Raw genomic sequence first — 23,426 nt, 5'->3', positions numbered from 1 at the left:
AGTCAATCAATCAATCAATCAATCGTATTTATTGAGCACTTACTATGTGCAGAGCACTGTACTAAGCGCTTGGGAAGTACAAATTGGCAACACATAGAGACAGTCCCTACCCAACAGTGGGCTCACAGTCTAAAAGGGGGAGACAGAGAACTGAACCAAACATACCAACAAAATAAAATAAATAGGATAGAAATGTACAAGTAAAATAAATAAATAGAGTAATAAATATGTACAACCATATATACAGGTGCTGTGGGGAAGGGAAGGAGGTAAGATGGGGGGATGGAGAGGGGGACGAGGGGGAGAGGAAGGAAGGGGCTCAGTCTGGGAAGCCCTCCTGGAGGAGGTGAGCTCTCAGCAGGGCCTTGAAGGGAGGAAGAGAGCTAGCTCGGCGGAGGGGCAGAGGGAGGGCATTCCAGGCCCGGGGGATGACGTGGGCCGGGGGTCGACGGCGGGACAGGCGAGAGCGAGGTACAGTGAGGAGATTAGCGGTGGAGGAGCGGAGGGTGCGGGCTGGGCAGTAGAAGGAGAGAAGGGAGGTGAGGTAGGAGGGGGCGAGGTGATGGACAGCCTTGAAGCCCAGGGTGAGGAGTTTCTGCCTGATGCGCAGATTGATTGGTAGCCACTGGAGATTTTTGAGGAGGGGAGTAATATGCCCAGAGCGTTTCTGGACAAAGATAATCCGGGCAGCAGCATGAAGTATGGATTGAAGTGGAGAGAGACACGAGGATGTAGGCGTGGATGGGAGATCAGAGAGAAGGCTGGTGCAGTAGTCCAGACGGGATAGGATGAGAGCTTGAATGAGCAGGGTAGCAGTTTGGATGGAGAGGAAAGGGCGGATCTTGGCCATGTTGCGGAGCTGAGACTGGCAGGTTTTGGTGACGGCTCGGATGTGAGGGGTGAATGAGAGAGCGGAGTCGAGGATGACACCAAGGTTGCGGGCTTGTGAGACGGGAAGGATGGTAGTGCCGTCAACAGAGATGGGAAAGTCAGGGAGAGGACAAGGTTTGGGAGGGAAGACAAGGAGCTCAGTCTTCGACATGTTGAGCTTTAGGTGGCGGGCGGACATCCAGATGGAGATGTCCTGAAGGCAGGAGGAGATGCGAGCCTGGAGGGAGGGGGAGAGAGCAGGGGCAGAGATGTAGATCTGGGTGTCATCAGCGTAGAGATGATAGTTGAAGCCGTGGGAGCGAATGAGGTCACCAAGGAGTGAGTGTAGATTGAGAACAGAAGGGGACCAAGCACTGAACCTTGGGGAACCCCCACAGTAAGAGGATGGGAGGGGGAGGAGGAGCCCGCAAAAGAGACTGAGAAAGAACGACCGGAGAGATAAGAGGAGAACCAGGAGAGGACGGAGTCTGTGAAGCCAAGGTCAGATAACGTGTGGAGGAGAAGGGGGTGGTCCACAGTGTCAAAGGCAGCTGAGAGTCCCTACCCAACAGCGGGCTCACAGGTTCTGGTGGAGAGGGGGACAAAATGGACTGAACATTTTTGTAGAAGAACGATCTGGGCAGCAGAGTGAAGTATGGACTGGAGTGGGGAGAGAGAGGAGGCAGGGAGGTCGGCAAGGATTAATCAAGGCAGGAGAGGATTAATGTTTGGATTAACAGGGTAGCAGTTTAGTTGGAGGGGAAATGGCGGATTTTAACAATGTTGTGGAGGTTGAACCAACAGGATTTCATGACAAATTGAATACATGGGTTGAATGGACAAATACCATAATTCTTATTATTATTCCATTTTTTTAAAGGTATTTGTTAAGCGCTTACTAGGTGCCAGGCACTGTACTAAGGACAGGAATGGATACAAGCAAATCAGGTTAGACATAGTCCCACATGGGGCTCATAGATTTAATTTTCATTTTACAGGTGAGGTAACTGAGGCACAGAGAAGTGATGTGACTTACCCAAGGCCACATAGCTGACAACTGGCAGAGCCAGGATTAGAACCCAAGACTTTCTGACTCCCAAATCTGTGCTTCGTCCACTACGCCATGCTGCTTCCTGAGGGTGGGGATGATGCCTACTAATTTTATTGTAATCTCCCAAACATTTAATTCACTTTGTGGAAATCAATCAATCAATGGTATTTGAAGGTCATGGGTTCAAATCCCAGCTCCTCCACTTGTCCGCTGTGTGACCTAGGGCAAGTCACTTCACTTCTCTGTGCCTCAGTCACCTCATCTGTAAAATGGGGATTGAGACTGTGAGCCCCACATGGGACAGGGACTGTGTCCAACTCAATTTGCTCGTATCCACCCCTGCGCTTAGTACAGTGCCTGGCACATAGAAAGCACTTAACAAATACCGTCATTATTATTATTAGTACTAGTATTGAGCACTTACTATGTACAAAGGACTGTACTAAGAGCTTGGGAGAGTATACTACAACAGAATTAGCAGATACGCTAAGCCCATAATGAGTTTTCAGTCTAGAGGGACACAGTAGCCACCCACTAAATATTACTGATTAGTTGATTAGTAATTCATTGGAGGAAAGAGATATAAACATCTTAGATTCAGACCTTTGCAGCTGCATATGGCATTGAGGAAGTTAGTTTATAGTTGTCACTGGGTACCATAAACATGACCCTTTTTTTTAATGGCACTTGCTAAGCGCATACTATGTGCCAGGCACTGTATTAAGCACTGGGGTGGATATAGTCCAGAACCCACTTGGGGCTCACAGTCTTAACCCCCAATTTGTGGATGAGGTAACTTTGGAAATATCTATATTGGAAAATATCGTTTAATCCAGTAGCTCATCATAAACATCATTAAGCAGGTGCTACTGGAGCTGAACCACATTATTTGGAATTAACAGTGGACCACTGAATGTAGGGCGCTGACTCCTAAATCTTTTACACTAAAAATCCACTTATATAGCAGTTTTCAGTGGCCCTCTTCCATTGTTCAGATAGATAATAATAATAATGGTATTTTTTTTACACGCTTACTATATGCCAAGGACTGTTCTAAGTGCTGGGGGAATACAAGGTGATCAGGTTGTCCCACGTGGGGCTCACAATCCCAATCCCCATCTTACAGATGCGCCAACTGAGGCACAGGGAAGTGAAGTGACTTGCCCAAAGTCACACTGTTTCCCAGTAGTACGTGTGTTGTTACCACATTCCCAAGAGGAATGTGAGCCAAGGAAGGGAGAGGACAAGGCAGCCTGTGAGTTGTGGGAGAAGGAACAAATTAAGAGCATGTTCAAAGTGAACTGGATAGACATTACAAAAGTCATGAAGAATCAGCCCACTTGATAGAACTTCATTATCCTTAGAAGGCTCATGAGTACTGAAAGTGGACGAGGCCCCTAATAAATGCTTAGTGAAAATAACAATACACTTGTTGCGGTGCCTACCTTTGGATGAAATTTTACCCTCATCACTGCAAGTAACTATCTTCTACTTTTGGTTTGCCATGCAGTTAAGAAAGACCTTCTCTTTCACTCCCACCCAGCAATTTTTTTGGGGGGGTGAGGGGGGGATATCGTTTGGTGCTTGGCAGATCTCAAGGGAAAATATGCGTTCCACCAATTTATTCAGAATTACAAACTCCCACCACTGGGTTAGTGGGTGGGACCAATTATGCCCACCCTTCCTTTTCGGTGGACAATCTTAGCCTTTGTCATCTGCTCTATCCTGATTTGTAAGTTAAGACCAACAGAATCACAGAAAGTGGTAACCAAAATAAAGGGACATGTAAATTTGGGTCAATTTTTCATTACACCTTGATAACTGTTTTGTCATTAAGGGTCCATAATGCCCAAGTCAACAATTAAGTGGAATAAATAGCTGGAGGAAAGCCTCTCCCCAGAGGAGGAACAGGTGTCCATCACAGCTCTTGGGATGTCTCAAAATTTCTTCCCCCCCTCACAAGATTCAAAAAGCATGCATAGGATATCATACTGGGAACCTAAACAAATCTGTTCTCTTTATTAACTGTTCTAGGAGGAAACAGAAAGGAGAATCTACTCAAAGTCAAACTGAACAACTTACAACCAAATATTTTTACTGCAGACACAAAGACAAATTCATAATTTCATAACTGCTTTGGGCAGGGTTTTAATCTCAGCCGTTCAGGAACAATAAGAAATGCCTAAAGTACCAGGTTGTCGTAAATAGATAAATAAAGGGTTTAGTCTCTCTCGGCATATGAGGAACGTGAATGGCAACTGGGCTGCCTCAACAAGGAAACAGAGCTGCTTGCCTCTGTGTGGAAGCAAAGTTTCCCTCTCCCAACACCCCTCATCTCCTCCCTGAGGCAGAGGTTCAGGATTTCATCTCACATGTCACTTTACACGCCAAGCTGAACATGTTTCTGGGCCCCTTTGCCATGTGCCGCGCTGGCGATCCCAAATTCAGACCAACTTCGGCTTGGCTCTTTGGGTCCCATCAGACCGTCCCTAGTTAACGATATTTTACAGCGCAAGGCTCGCTTCCAAAGATCCTATCCACGGGCCTGGAATTAAGAATAAAAGCCCACCCTTGGAAATAAAATTAGGTTAGCTTTTCCCACGTTTACAATTTCTCCCAGCCTTTGTCCTTTATTAGACCCTCTCCCTCCATATAATCTCCGAAATCGCTTTCTTCTCCGAACTCCGAACACTGAGGTGGAACCTCTGGGCGCCCCAACCCGCCCCCTCCCCCCGCCTTGTTTTGGAAGGAGATGATAAATAAATCAAAATGCACTAAGCAGGTCTTCCACATGGCAATCGCCTCCTTCACTGCTTGTGCACCTCATCAATCACACTATTGTCTGCTTGAAAGGCGAGCCTTGTAAATGTCATATCCACTCAAGCCCAAGGAGAAGCGAATCAAAATGCAGCAAGGAGTTTTAATTGGATAGTGTAATTAAACTAAAAAACCCCAGCAGACTCTCTTTGACAGGATAGATGAAGACCCCTTTTAATAGGGCTACGAAACATATTTGTTACAAGGATGAGGCAATGCACAGTCCTGATTGTGCTCCAGAGGACTCTTATGAAAAGACTGTTCAATAACTGAGATATTTAATAAGTGAGAGCCAGTTGAGTTTGCGCTCATGCAGTACTTACTCTGTGAGTTTGAACTTAGGAAAAAGGTTCACGTTCTCGGTGAGAAAAAGGAAATCGTTTTATCCCTCAGAAAAAAAGAACCAGCCAAGGATGTATCCGGTAAAAATGAGCGACACCTGAGTCTGCTAGGGGAAGAGCTCTGTCCCACCCACCCTGTCTCATACTTGCATTAGGGCTTCTCTGTCAGTGTAGGGGTCACAGGCTTCACCCGTCCCTCACCTTCCATCTCCCTCCACCCCATATGAGTAACGTGGTTTTATTTCCCCATCCTGGTAAGACGCTTCTAGGCGCATTTTTAAAAATGAGTTTTTAACTCCAGCAAGAAGTGTCAAAACCTGGCCATCTTTTCCAACTGGGAACTGGAACCCCAAGCCTTGCCCCCTGCCAGGTAAACTCCTGGTCGCGGTTCCCTCCTGCCAAGCAAGAAAAGGGAGACAGGTGGTGACAGGCAAGCAGGCTCTTGCTCTGGCACCAGCAGTTCGTCTCCAAGCGGGGAATGCAATCCTCCCCTGCACCCCCTCCACATCAACACCCCAAAGACCAACAATAGGAAGCCACTCCATGACTGCAGAATTTAAAACAAAAACAAAAACAAAAACAACCAGGCAACTCAAAATGGTCCGCATTCCAATCGACAAGGAAAAAACGGTGGCATTTATAACTGGATGCATTTGTAAATGGAAGCGTCGAGGGAATCCAGATATTTTTCCTTTTGGGGTGAGAATCAGGATCCTCTTATGTAGCCACCCACTCTGAAATGCATCAGGAGACCGTGAACCCCAACTCCCCCGGAAGAGCGGGGCAAGCAGGATTCAGCACACGACAGACCGTGAATCCAGAGCATTGAACAGCCGAGATGGGATGTTGAGAAGCCCTGCCAAGAGCGTTCGATAGAGGCTGCATGTTTTTGTTTTATTCAAAACTAATTTAAAAAGTGATTTTCCTTAGCTCCCCAATTGATTTTTTAAGTGCCGTGCACTGTTATTTCCGTTGTTACCAATATAAAACGTACAAGGGAGTCTTACTGAAAACCTTTTAAAATTTCTTATATTAATCTTCCATTATAATGTCATGAATCTGTTAATATCCTATACCTTCATGAATGTAATCTATGGAAACTTGATCCTGAATTAAAACATCAAGTACCCTTAGGTTTAAATGAAAACTACATAAAAGCATTTCAGCCATCAATTTGGCTATCACTTACAGCCAGTATGAATTCTGCTGGAAAAGCTATTTTCGTGCAGATGTGGAATTCAATGGGAAAGACTGACTCGTGTACCAACATCAATCAAAATGTCGGCTTCGCTGGCAGCTCTCGACAGTACGGCGGGTTCAAAGGTCACAGGATAAAGAAAAAGCCAAGCTCTGGTTCAGCTCTAATATCTCCTCGCTAGAAGTCTCGCAAAAGTACCCCCTTCTGTATTAGCCCTGCTTTCATTAATCTTCTTGCCATCTTCTTTAACTAGTCATGCAGAACCGCTCGATAGCAAGGAGCATAATGGGGAAGGCCCTGTGCCTATTACCAGGTTAACACTCCGCTAAGGCCTGGTGCAACAATGGAATGGGAACGAAAGGAAATTTCCCACTGCAATGCTGCTGGGAGGCACCTGGATATTTCCACCTTTCAAAATCTGAACCGGCCTTTTGGCCTGCCTGGTTCACCTGGGGTTTCCCGAGGTAACCCAGTGGTCATCCCTTCTGGGTTTAAAAAAAAGAAAAAAGAGAGAAGGAAAAAAGAAAAAAAAATCAATGTTGACAAATCATCACTCAGAAGGTTTAATTTAGTTAGCAGATTAAATACATTGCTTTGCAAACCTTGTCAAGTGCTTATGAAAAAAAAAAGATTCATTTGCCATTGGGACCACTTATTCCCAAGGCTCACTTACCCCATGTTTCTCACAAAAGGCCCAACATTCACCTGCAGATACGGGGGTAACCGAAGAACCCCAAACCTACAGGCCCGCACTTCGAACTCGTGCTTTGGCCCGGAGAACGCTGTTCCAAACGGACGGCGTTTGGTAGCACCAAAGCTTTGTTCTTGCTCAAAAAACATAACCTGCATTAGCCGAATCAGATTTCCTTTAAATTACACTATGGCAAGGGAATATAATTGTATTATACCTATTATGCTGCTTCCTTACGATTTTATATTATGTACACCTAATTGAGAGACAGAGCTCTTTTCAGCTATAAAAATGACAGCTACTTTATTAAGGTTTAAATCTTATTTCTTAATGATAGGCTACTTCCCTTCAGAATTCTGAACCTGAGAAATCTTTTGTGGTCAGCCTAGATTCAGCCTGATTTAAACAAGCTCTTTATATACAGTGTTGCAGATTCTAATGGGATTTAGTTTAACAGAAAGGCCACTACCCCTGTCCCTCCATTGGCATTCAAAGAGGATCACAATCTCTTCAAGTCATTCAGCTCCTCAGCCTGGTCTGGTAAACTAATGGGGAACAAAACAAAACAAAACCCCAGTTCCTGTCTTGGACAACAGATTAGATATTGAAGTTATTTTGTGTTTTCTTTCCGATTAAGGCTGGATCTGCTTTACTTTCTCTGGATCTGGGATCGATGTTTCCAACAACCCTTTTGGGAGTCCAAGTTCATATGCAAATGTTAAAGAAACACTCTGTGTCTACATATAGTTGTAAAGTTCCAGATCCTTTAACACTCACAGGGACACGGTCATAAATCTTCTCTCCATAAACACGCCTTGAGAACAAGAACTGTATGTACAAGAGAAAGGAGCAAGAGAGAGAGAGCTACTTAACTTCACACCAAATGTTACTTTACAGGCCAGCAGAAGCTTGGTTGCCAAATCTGGGGGTCTCTTTCTCCACAAATGCAGTGCGTGCCTGGGCGCGTTTCCCTAAAGCCATCTGAGATTCTGTTCAGAGACAAAGTGGCTTTGCTTATAAGTGACCAAAGGAGTGGTCTAGCAGCTGCTTTCAGAATAAACACTGCAATCGGGTCATATTTGGAGGCTACCTAAACCTTCCTTGCTGTTCAAAAATATGACAAACGCGCGTTCGGCACAAGGACAACTTCATTAGAAACCTAATATTAATGCCTAAAAAACTGAGTTTAACAACATGACCTCTGGGTTTTCACAACTGTATTATTCTACTTGGTAATAACTTCTAGGATCTTCCCAAAGACTACAGGAGCTCAGATCGTGTTACAAGAGATAAAATACAGAGAAAATAAAATATATTGCAGAACTCAAAGACCTTATCTATTTCCACCTCTCTTTCTTTGTAATAATTCATTCAAGGAGGCCCTACGAATAATTGTTGATGTAAACTCTCCTACAAACATACATCACAGTGCTGATAAATATCACAGACTAAACTTATGAAATATTGTGAGTTTCATTCCCTCAGCGCTGTTAAAATAATTTTTTAAGCTCAATAGATATAAAAGATAAAAAGAGGGTTATCATTAATCTTTTGCAAAAAAAAAAATGGATCCATTCTGAGGTCTGATGGAGGTTCCAAGATTAACTTTTTAGATTGTCACTCCAATTAATTAATTGGACAATACTGGAAATCATACGGTAAAACAAAGTGATTCATTTAATGAGTGCTGAGTTGTTGGATAAAATTGCTGTTTATAATAACTCAGGTTTCTATTTTTGGCTATGAAATTCATACGCACCCCCTAACCGTCAGGAGCAAGGCTCTCACTTGGGAAAGGTGTGAAAATTCTAACAACTGAAGCCGCAAAGAGAAAATACAAAACTCGATTCCCTCTGAGCATTTCGAAACATTGTAATTCAGCTGTCTTATGGAAAGGCTGTTCTCCCCAAAACAAACAACTACGAGTGACATCATTTTTCATTCCACCATTACTGCGGGCTCCCTAGGAGAGCGTCTGGCACAGCCAGAGACACAGGAATTGTGCTTGAGAGAAGCGAGACGCAATGGAAAATGCAACAGGCACTTGTGGGGAGCCACGGCCCCAAGGCTGTGAGGTCTGCCCGGGCAAGCCTAGTGGCTCTAGTGCAGGCACCAGAAATCTGTCTGCGTCCACTGAGATCGAAATCCTGGCAGCGCACAGGGACGACTATGCATCTGCAAAACAACGTGCAGGAAGTCAGGTGGAGTCCGGCTGGGCCCAACTAAAAGCTTTTACTTGTTGGCTTGGCTCAGGCAGGGTCCCCGCAGGGCTCTGCTGCTTGGCGTGCTACAATCCCCCGTTCCTGTCTGCTCCGGTCTCTCCCTTCGGAATACTTGCTAACTCCCCCGGCACCCATCTCCACGTGGGCTCCCCCACTCCCTCCTCCGCCCACAACCCCCACACTCCGCGAAGACATGGGGACTAATAAGGTACTGCTTTGAAGGGCTCAGATGGGTTCGGAAAAAAGACGCCAGCATAACCACGTCAGCGACTTGATCCACGGGATTTTTCGAATCACGGACCGTATCATTCCACGTAGCGCAGAGGGGAAGGGTTACTGCCATTTGCTGTTGGCCAGGACTTCAAAAGAAGAGTACTTTGTTCGAGAGAGCACCCTATCCAAATATCCAGAAGCAAGTGCCACCGCACCCGGCACTGTCCCTGGCAGCTTGTCTCACTGAAAGGAGGTGGAGCTGAGTGCTGGGCTCCTCTGAGCCCACGCAGTTCTTCCCTTCCCTTCCCCATTCCCAAAATCCAAAATTTTGCACAGCGAAAACGAACCAGAGAAAGCCCTGTAAAGAGATACCGAACCATTTCCCATCATAAACAGCCTGCCCCTGCCCCCTGCATTCCAGGAGGAGCCCAGGGAGTCAAATGAAAGAAATTCATCTTCTTTACTACTCACCTGGCATAAACTGGGCAGGAGAGCAGGTGGCTACTCGCAAAGCAGCCCAAGCCAATCAGCTTTGTAAAGTTCCCACACAGTTACATTACAAAGGGAATCAAGTCCAGTTTCTAAAGAATCACTGATTCCCAGGTGTCTTCCTTCCCCGTTTTAAGACAGCCCAACTGCAATGCTCTACTGGAACAGAACTTACACTTTCAACAGTCATCATCATCATCAATCGTATTTATTGAGCGCTTACTATGTGCAGAGCACTGTACTAAGCGCTTGGGAAGTACAAATTGGCAACATATAGAGACAGTCTCCCTACCCAACACTGGGCTCACAGTCTAAAAGGGAGAGACAGAGAACAAAACCAAACATACTAACAAAATAAAATAAATAGAATAGATATGTACAAGCAAAATAAATAGAGTAATAAATATGTACAAACATATATACAGTCATTTGAATTCACCCTTTTGGACTATTTCTGCCATGCCACACTCACCATGTGGATGTATAACATAAAACTGGGGGGGCGGTGAGGGATTGGAGAACTTCAGTGTCTCTTGCTCAATAAATTAAGCACTCAGTGACTAACTGATTGCTCAGCCCTTTGCTGCTGTGGTCCTCCCTTGGCCTGATAGGGAGGTAAGGGCCACTTATGTAATAATTATGGGATTTGTCAATAATTTACTATGTGCCGAGCACTGTTCTAACTTTTAGACTGTGAGCCCACTGTTGGGTAGGGACTGTCTCTATATGTTGCCAACTTGTACTTCCCAAGCGCTTAGTACAGTGCTCTGCACACAGTAAGCGCTCAATAAATACGATTGATGATGATGATGAGGTAGATAGAAGCTAACAGGGTTGGACACAGTCACTGTTCCAATGTGGGGCTCACAGTCCTGGAAGTAGGAGATAGGATTTAATCCCTACTTTCCAGATGAGGATACTGAGGCACAGGGAAGTGGAGCTTCTTGTCCAAGGTCACACACAGCAGACAGGTGGCAGAGCCAGGGTGAGAACCCAGCTCCTCTGACTGTCAGGCCTGTGCTCTTTCTGCTAGGTCACACTGCTCCTTAAGCGTCCCAGTTGGTCGCCTTACTCACACAGGCTGGAAACCTGAGGCCTGGCTAAGCCCCTGCCTGGTATCAGCTCTGTAATACTGTCAACTGGCTTTTTTTTTTTTAAACGGCATTTATTAATCACTTACTATGTGCCAAGCACTGTTCTTAGCGCTGCGGAGGTTACAAGGTGATCAGGTTGTACCACGGGGGGCTCACAGTCTTAATCCCCATTTTACAGATGAGGGAAATGAGGCCCAGAGGAGTTAAGTGACTTGCCCAAAGTCACACAGCTGACAATTGGCGGAGCCGGGATTTGAACCCGTGACCGCTGACTCCAAAGCCCGGGCTCTTTCCACTGAGCCACGCTGCTTCTCTGGCTTGCCCTAGAAGTTCATGGGGGCAACCTTGCACGTACCGCAGGGCTACTCGGAGATTTCCGGCAACTTGCGGCTCAGCGGGGCCGTGTACCATCAACCCTTCCGGATCCTCTGCTGAGGCCTTCCCAGATTAAGCCCCGCTTTTCCTCTGCTCCTCTGCCCCTCCCCATCGCCCCAACTCCTTCCCTCTGCTCTACCTGCCCCCCCCACCCCAAAGCACTTGCGTATATAGGTACACATTTATTATTCTATTTTTTAAATTAATGATGTGTATAGATCTAATTCTATTTATACTGATGCCATTGATGCCTATTTACTTGCTTTGATGTCTGTCTCCCTCCTTCCAGACGGTGAGCCCATTGTTGGGTAAGGATTGTCTCTGTTGCAGGATTGTACTTTCCAAGCACTTAGCACAATGCTCTGCACACAATAAGCGCTCAATAAATACGACTGAGTGAATGAATTCTGGTCTCGGGTGTTTAGTCTGTGTGGTTGCTGATAACATGAGGTATGTCAAAATTGGTGTTAGCTTTTTAAGTCTTTTCCTCAGCATCCACAGATCCTTGTTTTGAATTTGTGTCAAGATGTCCCCAACTCTTTGGGAAGCCACAAAACTGGGAAACTGTAAGATGACTTGCTAACGCTACAATCATAGGGCAGGACAGGATGCTGAAAGGAAGCTGCCTCCATACCTGCCTGCTTTCTAATGGGAAAGTGTGAAATGCTCCATTATTTCCTCCTGAATAGCTGTTCTCTGTAACAGGATGTTTAGGCCTGTATTTTGCTCTCTGTATTATGGTACAGTTAAGTTCAATTAAAAGAGTTTCACAGAGTGAATAAAACACACCCTGGGAAAGAAGGACACGATGGCAATATATTCTCCGGGCACCTAGCAAGCGAACGAGGAGAGAAGGGAAGAGGGATAAGGGGAGAGAGAGGATATAAATAAAAAGGACTACTCACTCGGGCTTTTTTCTTCGGCAAGGTCACAGGCACAGAGGAGGTCAGAATCGATTGAAATGGGTTTCTGCTTAATCCAAAACTTAGTGCTGGCCTTCTGATTAGTAACAGGGTCTATTTCAACCTTATCTCCAGAGATACCTGCAAGTCGGAAGAAAAAAAGGAAAGACATAAAATTTCGCATCAACTATTTGTTATACTTTATACATTTTAAATAAGATGAACACATTCAGGATTTCTGAAACATCAGGATCCTCTGAATTAAACACAAAGTAGTGACACACTGAATTGATAACTTGTGTGTATCTCTATGCTCGTTTGGAAAAGCATTTTTAACAGAAAGCCCATGGCCATCATATCAACACCGCTGTTCTACACAGTGGTTAAATGTACTATAAGGATCATATAAAAAAAAGAATTTTACTATCTGGGGAGCGTGCCCAGAAATGGGACTGAAACAGGTGATATGATCAACTGCTCGCGGAAGATGCCTAATCTCAAGAATCACAAATCTTTAAAACAGGGGGTGGAAAAAAAGCTTTGTGCTACAAAGCTAGCCCTTAGGAAACAGATACTTAAAGAAATGTTAAAGGCACTATATGGGTCTTTCAGAACATTCTCTCCTACTTTTTGACCTGATTTCCAGAGAATCCTGCCATTGTGCCTAGACTGGTGCAAGCAACACAGGACATTAGTAAAGAGCTCAGCACACGGTAAGCACTCAATTAATACCACTGATGAAAAACATTATCATCCCTTCAGTTTAGTGCTTGAAGTTGTAGGAGGCCCAACTGTTCAAAAATATGTCCCCAGGTTTATTGGTACAATTACTACTGAAATCTGTAGCCATCTAACTTAGTAAACCATGGAGCACATTCTCCCTGCAGCCCCTATGGCAAATTTTATCTCCCTTGCACTGTCGTTTAAACAGACCATACTGGAATGTTAAACTGGGTACCTCCTCAATGGGCCCAGTCTGAGAAGGCCCCAAAACAGCCTTAAAAATAATTACATTTTGGGGTCATTAGATAAAGGTCAAGGTCATATAAAAAAAATGGAAACTGATTAGAATGAAAATCAATTGCTTCGTAGGACATGAAAAGACACACTGAATAAGCCTATTCCATCCTCTGAATTTTATTTTTTAACATGATCTGGTGGGCAGTGAGAAGAAAATTCTCAACATTAAACCACGTGTAAGTGATAAAAAAAAGCTTAATTAAAAGTGAATCTGTTTCTTTCACGGAAGTTTGGCAGAAGTGTAGCTTAACACATTAGAAAGAATGTCATTCATTCAAAACTGTAAATCATAAAAGGGAGACGACCCGATTTGTACATTATTTCCTTCCCCGTAAATAATAAGATTACTGTCTTTTTGTCCATTGTCATTGTCTACAGCAAAGAAACAAAACAACAGTACCTTTTGATTGATCAAACACTAAAATTTGCTGTTAGACATAAACTCAGTTCTTTGTTAACTTGGAGGTTATGTTCCTGGCGAATTCCACATTAAGGAAAATTCACGTTGTAGTACGCACACCGTGACCTATGCCGTGAACATGAGTGCAATTATTTATTCTGCCACCACATCGCGTTCTATCCCAGGTACACATATTGAACCCAAAACGCATAATAAAAAACATGTTATGGAAGAACTGAGTGAATATATTGGATTCAGAAATCGTAATTTGACATAATGTCATTACAAGTTATTCTGGCAATGTAGTCAAATAATTTCAAGGAGATAAAAGAATTCCACAAAATCAATTTTATAATGAAATTCCCCTTAAAAATAATTATCTTACTCCGCTTTACTTTTTGTTTCCAATTTAGCCATGAATTTTTAAACATCTGGATATTGTAGCTCATTAAGGAAAAATATTTAGGCTTTATTTGCTGGGTCACCTTATTTTCTCATTGATAAGAGACGTTGTGCCCCTCTACTGCAAAAAGGTGGAGATCCTTTAAGTGGAAATAAGTCTTAACCCCTATTGCTTCCTCAAGAGAAAAAGCACCAGAGGCGAGGGTTTTTAAAATGTCGATCTATGGCCCTACAACTCCAGAAGCCACCCAGTCAGTCAATATTGTTAATGTACCTTGTTAATTTGATAGGATTTGTCAGGTAACTCCACTGGAAAATTATATAAAACTGTTCCAGATGAACAGATGATAGTGACATGAATTAAAGTGATAGAACAATAGTAGAATATAAACCAGAAATGACACCCAAAGTGGCTGTTGATTTATTGCCATACTGAGTTTGGTTCTGGGCTTCCATGTATATTAGTGCTACAAATCTGGGTCCATTTAGCAGCGAGATGCTCATACATACATCACCAGCTCCTGCTCCAAGCCAAGGTCACTCCCCATTGCATCAATCTTTTCAACAGAACCCACTCCACAAAGCATGGGCTTTGTAACCATCACAGATGAAACACACTCTCCTTCTCTTTCATCTTTCCTTTATCATGTAAAGTACACTTTAACTTCTATTACTTTTATCTGCAAATGGTTACTGTATGCTTCATCCATTATTTCCTGTATCTCTGCATCTCTTCCCTCTGTGGCCCCCGCCTTCCCCAAAAGCTCTTTCTCAAAGTTGTCCTTTTCCTCCATTACTGTGCTATTACTTTGCATATACCAGAACCTCAAAATAGGGCTAGGTGATTTGAATTTTCTACCTAATGCATGCTTTGAGTTGGCCTAAATCTCCGTCACCAGGTTTATCCACCAATTTTCTTTCCCAAAAGATATGCTAACCAAAAGCAGCACGGCTATTAGCAAGTTTTGTTCTTCCCACCGCGCACCCCAAATAAGCAGCCTTTCTGACCATAGATAATCTGTCCTCAATGCCAGCCATGGGAGTTCGTTAAATCATTTTTCCGGTTTTACGTTTTCTGGCTCAGTGACGGGTGCAGGGGCCTGTGCAGATTTGGGACCCCTGGATCTCCTGGTCCTGAGACACTACTGACTTACCATTTCATCCAATTCATTCTTGGGGTCATGGCTCCTAGCTCTAACACCTCACATATCCTGAGATTTGCAGAAAGGATAATAATTGTGGTATTCGTTAAGTGCTGCGTGTCAAGCGCTGAACTAGATGCGGGGTAGATACAAGATAACCAGATTAGACACAGATCTTGTTCCACATGGGACTCACAGTCTTAGTAGATGGAAGAACAGGTATTCAATCCCCATTTTGCAATGAGGAAACTGAGGCACAGACAAATTCAGTGACTTCCCAAGGTCACACAGCAGGCAAGCAAAAGAGCCGGAAATAGAGCCCATGTCCTCTGATTCCCTGGACCGGACTCTTCCCAATAAACCATGTTCAGTGTACCAAGGATGATCCTGAAGGTCCCGAGATAAGAAATACACTGAGGCCCACAGCATTATCTCCCAAAGGCCTTGGGTTTCAGTTTATCCACCTTTAAAACGGGCCCAGAAACCAACAATTTGACTGGAGGTTTAGGGGCCAGAGACCCCTGGCATTTGCAGAGCACTCGATAAATACCAAAATAGCAACAACAAATATAGTACTTGTAGTAGCGGCTTCCACTGACCTTCCTTCCACTTGATGCAGTGCACAGCACAAGGTGCATACTATAACATTAAATAATACTGCACAGTGCCCATCAGGTAATTCAGTAATCCTATTATTAGTGAAACTAATGAAAATCCCAACTTGAAACAGCTACCACTTCAGATTCCTAACTTTTCCATTCTGGATTCCTAACATTTTTTTCATGAGAGTTCAACTGAAATTCCCTTTCTAGACATATTTTCCTTAGTCCCCCTCCTGTTCTGGTCCTATGTCCTAAGAGGTAAAGACCGCATTTTTTTGAACTTTTCCTGACAGGCTTGGAAACTGGGTCCTACCTCCAAGAAAGAAATCCATTAGTTTATGCGAACAAAAAAACCCATAAAATCATACCTCACGATGTTTTCAATTTCTTACAAATAGCTCTGCTTTAATAATAATGGTATTCATTAAGCACATACTATATGCAAAGTGTTACGCTAACCTTCGGGGTACAAATAAGATAATCAGATCAGGCACTGCCCTGATCCACCTAGGGCTCACAGTCTACCCCCATTTTACCATTTAGGAAACTGAGGCACAGAGTAGTTAAGTGTGGGCATGGAATAGGTCTACCAACTCTGCTGTACTGTACTCTCCCAAGCACTTGGTCCGCTGCTCTGCATACAGTAAGCGTTCAATAAATACCACTGATGATGACTTATCCAAGGCAGGCAAGGGGGGATGCCAGGGCTAGAAACCTGGTTTCCTGACTTCCAATCCCATGTGTTTTTTACTACACTATGCTGCCTCTTTGTTTTAGGTAACAAAAACCTCCTCCTTTGGGATTTTGTTTTTAAGAATTCGGCTATTGGGGCTCACAGGATTTGCCAAGTCTTTCAGGAGCCTAGGCTGCTTTTCCTTCTTAGTTCCCCTTTACTTTTAGAACCATCAACAGGCTCTTTTCCTTGGAACCAGCACCGCTGCTAATGCTGGACTGCACTTTCCACCTCTAAGTCTGCTATCATAGTTGGTGTTTTGGATATTATTTGGAATTGGTGTCCCCAATTTTTGACTGCTGCTTGGCAAAGGCTCGACTGGTTTCGGGCTGCTGCCTTTGGCTGCTGCTCCCGCGGAGGGACCACGACCCGAGGGGGTCAGCAGCTGTCTTCAGAGGCTAGATGCCACCTTCCAAGCAGAATTGCAACTCAAACTCACTAGTCAATCAATCAATCGTATTTATTGAGCGCTTACTGTGTGCAGAGCACTGTACTAAGCGCTTGGGAAGTACAAGGTGGCAACACATAGAGACAGTCCCTACCCAACAGTGGGCTCACAGTCTAAGTACATCAAATGGTAAAGCTGCCCCCAAGAAAACAATACAGGCTACAAACAATGAATTGTTCTTCAAGAATGAAAACACAAACCCCTGTTGGATGCCGAAAGGGCTTGATATTTTCTTGGCTCAATATTAGATTCAATGGAATCTGCTCCCTAAGCAGTGCGCCTGGGAATGATGTGTTTTACTCTCATTAGCACCAACCAGGAAAATTGACTGCATGTCCTTCAACACCCTCACTGTAAATGCCCCGGAAAAAGGACTCCAAAAAGATCGGCTCCTTGAGCGGGGTTGCTTTGGTTTGCTCTGCGATTATTGCCTTTTTTGTTCATCTTTCTGACTGGCAAACAATTGCTGTGGGAAAGAGCCGAGCTGTATTTGGGGGCTGCCTGCAAAGGTGAGAAAGGAAAGTTTATGGTCTTTCCAGTAGTGGACAGGGTCAGCCCTTTCCCCACTCAACAAGTTAGGCCATTTGTTTCCTGTAACAGTTCTCCTCCCCATACCATTTATCTTTAGTGATCTGTCATGACCTTTTCAAGCTCTCATTTCTGACAGCTTCCAGATACAGTGAGTCAAACTTCACTGGAAGCAAACTATCGCACCAACTGTCAGAAGCAGAAAACATTGCTTAATGCTGTCCTACATCACTGCCAGTATATAAATCCTTTCTTAACAAGGCAGTTCAAAAGAAACCAAAAAATTTGTCTCTAAATACTTACGTAATTTTCGGGGGGAATATAAATATGTTAAACCTTTAAAATGGCACAAACAAGGAACTCCTGAATCTGTGAAATCACTAAAAAAATCATATTAAGGGAATTATATTAGGTTAACAACAGAGGCAAAAATTTCTGGAGGATTACACCACTTCCTAGGCCAATGTTGATGGCTGGGTTGTTTTTTTTCAGGCTGTTTGAAAAGAGATACAATTCATTCACCACCCCACAGCACGTTCAATTCATTTTCAGTTTTTCACAACTTTAAATTTAAGATCACGAAGGACCCTCTATTGTTTAAACTACTGAGTAGGAATTTTTCTTCTTTAATTGTGCCAGAATATATCAAAATCTAATGGCAGCATCATCCTCCCCACTGCTGTTTAGGCTGACAATATCATGGGTTTCCCATAGGGCAGAACACCCACTGGTAGAGAATTGGGGAATGTTTTTCCAATAACCCATGTCTATATAGAAACCAATGCAATGTGGCAAGAAACAGCTGTGCCTATGCATGCAGGGTTGGATAAGGCAGGAGTATCATGATGCAAGTTTTTCTTAACACAGGATTTATTAAGAAAATAAACCCCTGAATAATATTTGTGATATCTGTTAAGCACTTACTGTGTGCCAGGCACTGTACTAAGCGCTGGAGTGGATACAAGCAAATCAGGTTGGAAAAGTCCTTGTCCCATGTGGGGCTCCCAGTCTCAATCTCCTTTTTACAAAGTAACTGAGACACAGAAGTGAAATGACTTGCCCTAGGCCACACAGCAGACAAGTGGCAGAGCCAGGATTAGAACTCACGACTTTCCGATTCCCAGGCCCGTGCTCTATCCACAGTGCGATGCTGCTTCTCTCACTCTATGCCATCTAAGTTTGTTGGCCCAGCAAAGACAAATAATTCAGCTAGACCAAAAGTTCAGTTTGAACTTGGCTGAATTTACACCTATGACCATATACCTCCAAGAATGTTTTGGGGCTTTAGAAATTGGAAATCTGCAAAACTCAAAAACTTGTAATTGGTGGGCCTTTCTTCAATTTTCAGCCACAAAAGCTTCCAAGACCAGGGACTGTGTCCTAATTCATTTTCAGAACTCATCGTTGCTTACCTAAAAAAACCTTCACTGGCTATTCATCTCCCACCATGGCAAAAAGAAGCCTCTGGCCATCTCCTTTCTGCGCAATTTTTCGGCTCCACTCCAGTTTACACTCAGCGCTCCTTCAGCTAACCTCCTAACTTAAGCGTTTAGTACAGTGCTCTGCACACAGTAAGCGCTCAATAAATACGATTGATTGATTGATTTACCTGGTTCTCTCTTCTCCCATCCCGAAAACATTGCGCATATCCTTCCCTTGGCATGGAATGCTCTCAAATTAACCCAGCCACATCCCTCCCCATTTTCGGCCCTTTTCCGTCACAACTTCAAGGAGGCGCTCCCCAATTAATCCTCACCCCCTTAAACATGTTGCATCCCAACAAGCACCTAACACCACCGCCCTGCCCCGGAATCCATGTATTTATTCATTTGTGCTTACTTTAATCAGCTGAATATTTGCTTTTATCAATCAATCAATCAATCGTATTTTTGCATTTGTTCTTACTGTAGATATCCAATTTGCATCTGCCTCCCCTTGTTAAGAGTTTAGGCTTCTTGAGAGCAGAGACCATATCTTTTACTTCTACTGTCCACACAGTAGGTAATAATAATGGCATTTGTTAAGCGCTTACTATGTGCAGAGCACTGTTCTAAGCACTGACCAAGAACTCGTTGTGGGCAGGGAATGTCACTGTTTATTGTTGTATTGTCCTTCCCCAAGAATATAGCTCTGCACGTGGTGAATGCTTAATAAATACGATGGAATGAATGAAGAAATATTGATGCCGCTGATTATTCCCTTCTCCCTGTAGGCTTCGCAAGAGCCTAATGTAGTACTTTTACACAATGGTGATGATAGAGTCTCGCTTCAAGACCGATGAACCTGTGCAAAGGTAGGGATTATAGATGGTACTGGGGTCCACACAGTATCCCTTACAATCTCTCATCCCAGCCAGCCATGGTCCCACTGGAGCAGAGAGTGGGACGAGCAAGTATGTGGGCAGGTGTACAGGCACGCTCTACCCAAATGTTTTTTATGGGCAGGACCCACTTAGAGCTGAAGTGCCTGCAGCATAGGGTTAAAGCTGCGCTGTAGCCCCATGACCCAGCAAGCTTGTTACGGGGAGGCATCGTGTCTGCTTATTCGACTGTTTTCTACTCCCCCGAGCACTTAGTACAGTGCTCTGCACACAGAAAGCGGTCAATAAATACCACTGATCGACTGAATGGAAGCCACGGTGACCCTGGCTGCCCAAGACAGCCAGGTATTTTTCAGGATTCCTGCTGGGGCTGTCCCCCTTCGCAGGACACCCAAAGTAGCTCTTCCGTCAGAAACCTTCAATGCCGATGGCCAGGGCCCCAGCAGGCACAGCCTGAACTACTAACCAGGTCTTTGGATGGATTCCCAGGCCCACGCTCTTTCCACTGACCCAGCAATACAACCACACAAACACAAAGCAGCATGGCCTAGTGGCAAGAGCACGGGTTTGGGAGTCGGAGGACGTGGGTTCGAAGCCCGGTTCTGCCACTTGTCTGCTGTGTGACCTTGGGCAATCCACTTAACTTCTCTGGGCCTGAGTTCCCTCACCTGTAAAATGGGGAGCACCCTCCGCTCCTCCACCACTAATCTCCTCACTGTACCTCGCTCTCGCCTGTCCCGCCATCGACCCCCGGCCCACGTCATCCCCCCGGCCTGGAATGCCCTCCCTCTGCCCATCCGCCAAGCTAGCTCTCTTCCTCCCTTCAAGGCCCTGCTGAGAGCTCACCTCCTCCAGGAGGCCTTCCCAGACTGAGCCCCTTCTTTCCTCTCCCCCTCGTCCCCCCTCCATCCCCCCGTCTTACCTCCTTCCCTTCCCCACAGCACCTGTATATATGTATATATGGTTGTACATATCTATTACTCTATTTATTTATTTATTTATTTATTTTGCTTGTACATTTCTATCCTACTTATTTTATTTTGTTGGTATGTTTGGTTCTGTTCTCTGTCTCCCCCTTTTAGACTGTGAGCCCACTGTTGGGTAGGGACTGTCTCTATGTGATGCCAATTTGTACTTCCCAAGCGCTTAGTACAGTGCTCTGCACATAGTAAGCGCTCAATAAATACGATTGATTGATTGATGGAGACTGTGAGCCCCATGTGGGACAACCTCATTACCTCGTATCTACCCCAGTGCTTAGAACAGTGCTTGGCACATAGAAAGCGCTTAATAAATACGAACATTATTATTATTATTACATCTCCAGCCCTGATCTCTCTCCCTCTCTGCAGTCTCACATTTCCTCCTGCCTTCAAGATTTCTCTACTTGGATGTCCTCCAGTCACCTTAAGCTTAACATGTTCAAAACAGAACACCTTATAATAATCATATTAATAATGATGGTATTTGGTAGGCGCTTACTGTGTGCCGAACACTGTTCTAAGCACTGGGGTCGATACAAGGTAATTAGGTTGTCCCATGTGGGGCTCATAGTCTCAAGCACCATTTTACAGATGAGGTCACAGAGGAGTTAAGTGGCTTGCCCGAAGTCACACAGCTGACAAGTGGCGGAGCTGGGATTAGAACCCATGACCTCTGACTCCCGAGCCCATGCTCTTGTTCTCCCCATGACTTTCCCATCACTGTAGACGGCATTACCACCCTTCCTGTCTCACAAACCCGTAACACCTTGATGTTATCCTTGCCCCCTCTCTCATTCAACCCACATATTCAATCCAGTCACTAAATCCTGTCGGTCCCACCTTCACAACATCACTAAAATCCACCCTTTCCTCTCCACCCAAACTGCCACCACGTTAATACAATCACTCATCCTATCCTGTCTGGATTACTGTAGCAGCCTCCTCGCTGACCTCCCAGCCTCCTGTCTCTCCCCACTCCAGTTCATACTTCGCTCTGCTGCCCGGATCATTTTTGTACAAAACCGTTAAGACATGTTTCCCCACTTCTCAATAAACTCCAGTGGTTGCTCATCCATCTGCCACACCAAACAAAACTCCTCAACAGTAGCTTTGAAGTACTTTATCATCTTGCCACCCTCCTACCTCCCCATTCTCCTACTATAACCCAGCCCGCACACTTCGCTCCTCCAACGCTAACCATCTCACTGTGCTTCCATCTCATCTATCTTGCCGCTCTCCCTCGCCCACGTCCTGTCTCTGGCCTGCAACGTCCTCCCTCCTCAAATCTGGCAGACAATTACTCTCTCCCCATTACAGCCTTATTGAAGTCACATGTCCTCCAAGGGGCCTTCCCGAAGTCCCCTTTCCTCTTCTCCTATTCCCTTCATCATCATCACCAATCGTTTTTATTGAGCGCTATGTGCAGAGCACTGTTCTAAGCACTTGGGAAGTACAAATTGGCAACATATAGAGACAGTCCCTACCCAACAGTGGGCTCACAGTCTAAAAGGGGGAGACAGAGAACAAAATCAAACATACTAACAAAATAAAATAGAATAGATATGTACAAGTAAAATAGAGTAATAAATATGTACAAAAATATATACATATATACAGCTGCTGTGGGGAAGGGAAGGAGGTAGGATGGGGGGGATGGAGAGGGGGGCGAGGGGGAGAGGAAGGAAGGGGCTCAGTCTGGGAAGGCCTCCTGGAGGAGGTGAGCTCTCAGGAGGGCCTCGAAGGGAGGAAGAGAGCTAGCTTGGCGGATGGGCAGAGGGAGGGCATTCCAGGCCTGGGGGATGACGTGGGCCGGGGGTCGATGGCGGGACAGGTGAGAGCGAGGTACGGTGAGGAGATTGGCGGCGGAGGAGCGGAGGGTGCGGGTTGGGCTGGAGAAGGAGAGAAGGGAGGTGAGGTAGGAGGGGGCGAGGGGATGGTATTCCCTTCTGCGCCTCCCTGACTTGCTCCCTTTAATTAATAATGGCATTTATTAAGCGCTTACTATATCCAAAGCACTGTTCTAAGCGCTGGGGAGGTTACAAGGTGACCAGGTTGTCCCACAAGGGGCTCACAGTCTTAATCCCCATTTTACAGATGAGGTAACTGAGGCACAGAGAAGTTAAGTGACTTGCCCGAAGTCATACAGCTGAGAATTGGCAGAGCCTGGATTTGAACACATGACCTCTGACTCCAAAACCCGTGCTCTTTCCACTGAGCCACGCTGCTTCTCCAGCTTCTCCCTTTGTTCTTCCCCTGTCCCAGCCCCATCATCATCATCATCAATCGTATTTATTGAGCGCTTACTATGTGCAGAGCACTGTACTAAGCGCTTGGGAAGTACAAATTGGCAACATATACAGACAGTCCCTACCCAACAGTGGGCTCACAGCCCCACAGCACTTACGTGCAAATCTGTAAAATATTTATTTATATTAATGTATGTCTCCCCCTGCCCCAGTCTGTAACCTCACTGTGGGTTGGGAATGTGTCTGTTTACTGTTGTGTTGTATTCTCCCAAGCACTTAGTACAGTGCTGTGCACACGGTAAGCGCTCAATAAGTAGGACTGACTGAATGAATGAACAA

The 23,426-nt window shown here is 44.8% G+C and overlaps 1 protein-coding gene across 2 annotated transcripts in view; it reads right to left on the bottom strand.

Moving 5' to 3' along the window:
• MAPKAP1 (MAPK associated protein 1) overlaps window positions 1–23,426 on the bottom strand; it is a 221,033-nt gene that overhangs the window by 13,375 nt on the left and 184,232 nt on the right. For both annotated transcript variants that reach the window (XM_038745168.1, XM_038745169.1), the window contains exon 10: window positions 12,267–12,404. In XM_038745168.1, coding sequence (XP_038601096.1) covers window positions 12,267–12,404 — 138 coding nt within the window. The remainder of the gene's footprint in view (window positions 1–12,266; window positions 12,405–23,426) is intronic.

Source organism: Tachyglossus aculeatus, chromosome 4 (assembly GCF_015852505.1).
Source record: "Tachyglossus aculeatus isolate mTacAcu1 chromosome 4, mTacAcu1.pri, whole genome shotgun sequence".
NCBI classification, from domain to species: domain Eukaryota; kingdom Metazoa; phylum Chordata; class Mammalia; order Monotremata; family Tachyglossidae; genus Tachyglossus; species Tachyglossus aculeatus.
This window is presented reverse-complemented; position numbering and strand designations above follow the sequence as displayed.